Raw genomic sequence first — 2,231 nt, 5'->3', positions numbered from 1 at the left:
TCTTTTTTTTTTCTTCTTCTTCTTTTGCTACTCTCTTTAGCATTTTTTTTTAAAAGAAAAGATCCATTTCTTCATTTCGTAGCTAATAGATTTGCATTAAGTACGTGAACCAAATGGGAAAGGAAATAAATAAATAAATATATAAAGATACACACACACAAAAAAAAAAGAAAAAAGGGAAGGGAAGGGAAGGGAGCTTGAAATGATATCGGTAAGTTGAACAACAAATGGCGCGTAGAGTCAACTAACATGTGGTAAATTTTCCAGATCCCCACCGGTGGTCCTTAAAATGTTAACATCTTTTCCCCTTCTTTTTTGTTTATTTGTTTGTTTGTTTTTTCCTACACAAAACAAAAATAAAAAGGGAAGGGAAGGAGAGGAGAGGAGTTTTCATCGAATTAATGTAACTCAATTACTCACTCACTCACTCACACATATATACACATATATATACATAAACAATAAAAGCAATAAACAATATTCACACAAAGCACGGCGTTTTCATGGAACTTACGGATTTGCGCGTCTTCTTCTCACAACACCTTTATATAAATATATATAAATATATGCGTGCGTATGTGCTGTATGTGTTGGTTTATTCATATCTTCAACAAAACATATTAATGGAGTCGATGGGAGGAGGCGGCACATGAACAAAACCTCCTCCACCTTTCCGCCCACGCTTTTTAACGGCAGTAATGTTTTGTTTTGTTTTTATCTATTCGCGCTGTGCTGTCAGCACCAGATACATCTGGGAAATAATAACATCGGGGTTATGTAATGAATGTTGATGGAGCGGGGTGTGGAAAATTACAGAAATAACTCTAACGATTCTGCTGTTGTTATTATTGTTATTGTTGTTATTATTAGTGTTGCTGTTTTAAATGCGCCAAGTTGCTCTTTATTTTTAGGGAGGGGGTGGTGATTTTTTTTTTTTAGTTTATTACAATACATTATGACTGTGTACTACTATTACGGGGAGCGGAAGGAAATTCTGCAGGGAGATTTCGTCCCCGAAAGGCTTTGGCATCGCGCGTTACTGAAGCAAGACATGGATATCATACGAGGAGACGTCCAGCGGCAGATTGAAGAGTTTGAAAAGGAAATGAAATCGTGGTCGCAAAAAAAACTTGCAGTAGGAAGTCTCACGGAGGAACATCAAAAACGTTATAATGAGGTAGTTGGAGCAAGGGACAGAAATATACGTTTCCTGAAGGTGATTGAAACTCAATATGAATTTTATAAGAGGTTAGAGGTGTGGCCAAATGAAGAAGACGTCATGTAAACATCCATAGCTCGTGGCGGAAAATCGGAAGGAAAATGTTTCTCATTCCTTTTCCCTTTTCCCTTTTTTTTTTTCTTCTTCCCCTCTCCCCCCCCCCTTTCTTTTTAAAAAAAAATAAAATATATGCATGTGTGTACGTCTATGTATTTGTTTGTCAGTCTGTTCGTTGCATTTGAGGGTGGAGGAGGAGGAGGGGGTTGTGCAGTTGGACACCGTAGTGGAGACGACCAGCCATCATGCGGGAGTATGGATGGGGCGGGAAAAACAAAAAAAATTAAAGAGAATAGATTTAAGGACGCAAAAAATATTTAAAAAAAAAACAAAACAAAAAGAAAAGAAAAGAAAAGAGAAGAGAGGGGGAAAAAAGTAAATAAATAAATTGCCTCTCACTTTTGTATCCACATTTATGTTGCGGACGATGCAGGGCGGGACCATTACGATGGGAAGAGTGTGGAGAAGGAGGAGAATGATGCCGGCAGTTGGTTGAGTGCGTTGGTGAATATGATAGAACCGCAAAGAGGTGGGAAAGGGGGGACTTATTTTGCAAGCGCATGTGAAATTAGTTATCGCACCATCAGAGGCCCCCTTTCCCTTTCTCTTTCTCTTTCTCTTTCTCTTTCTCTTTGCCTCGTGCTTGTGCTGCCGGGTTAAAAGCGAAATGAAAAACAAAAACAATGGCGATAAATATAATCAGTTTCAGCGCGGCGGACGGTGCTGGCGCCAGGTGCGAAGCTTCCCACCACCCAAAAATAAAAATAAAACAATAATACATGCGAGAATTTGGCATGAGAGCCTTTACGGGCCATATACGGAGCGAAGTTGCTTCCGGTCTTGAAAAAGCGCCAGAGCCCCTCCACCACCCCCGCCCCGAACAAAAGGAAAAAAACACATATATATTTATATTTGTATATTTATATATTTATATCCTATTTTTCTCTTCGGCAAC

The 2,231-nt window shown here is 39.0% G+C and overlaps 1 protein-coding gene across 1 annotated transcript; it reads left to right on the top strand.

Moving 5' to 3' along the window:
- Positions 1-955: 955 nt before the first annotated feature.
- TEOVI_000270600 (uncharacterized protein) lies at positions 956-1,285 on the top strand (the record flags this gene model as incomplete). The annotated part of the gene is made up of 1 exon (XM_067225740.1): positions 956-1,285. One exon carries the CDS (start codon positions 956-958, stop codon positions 1,283-1,285), a length of 330 nt encoding a protein of 109 aa, XP_067081841.1.
- Positions 1,286-2,231: the final 946 nt, after the last annotated feature.

The sequence above is a fragment of the Trypanosoma equiperdum genome (genome assembly GCF_001457755.1).
Source record: "Trypanosoma equiperdum strain OVI genome assembly, contig: ctg_595, whole genome shotgun sequence".
NCBI lineage: Eukaryota > Euglenozoa > Kinetoplastea > Trypanosomatida > Trypanosomatidae > Trypanosoma > Trypanosoma equiperdum.
The sequence above is the reverse complement of the archived record's forward strand: the minus strand, read 5'-3'. Positions and strand labels throughout refer to the sequence as shown.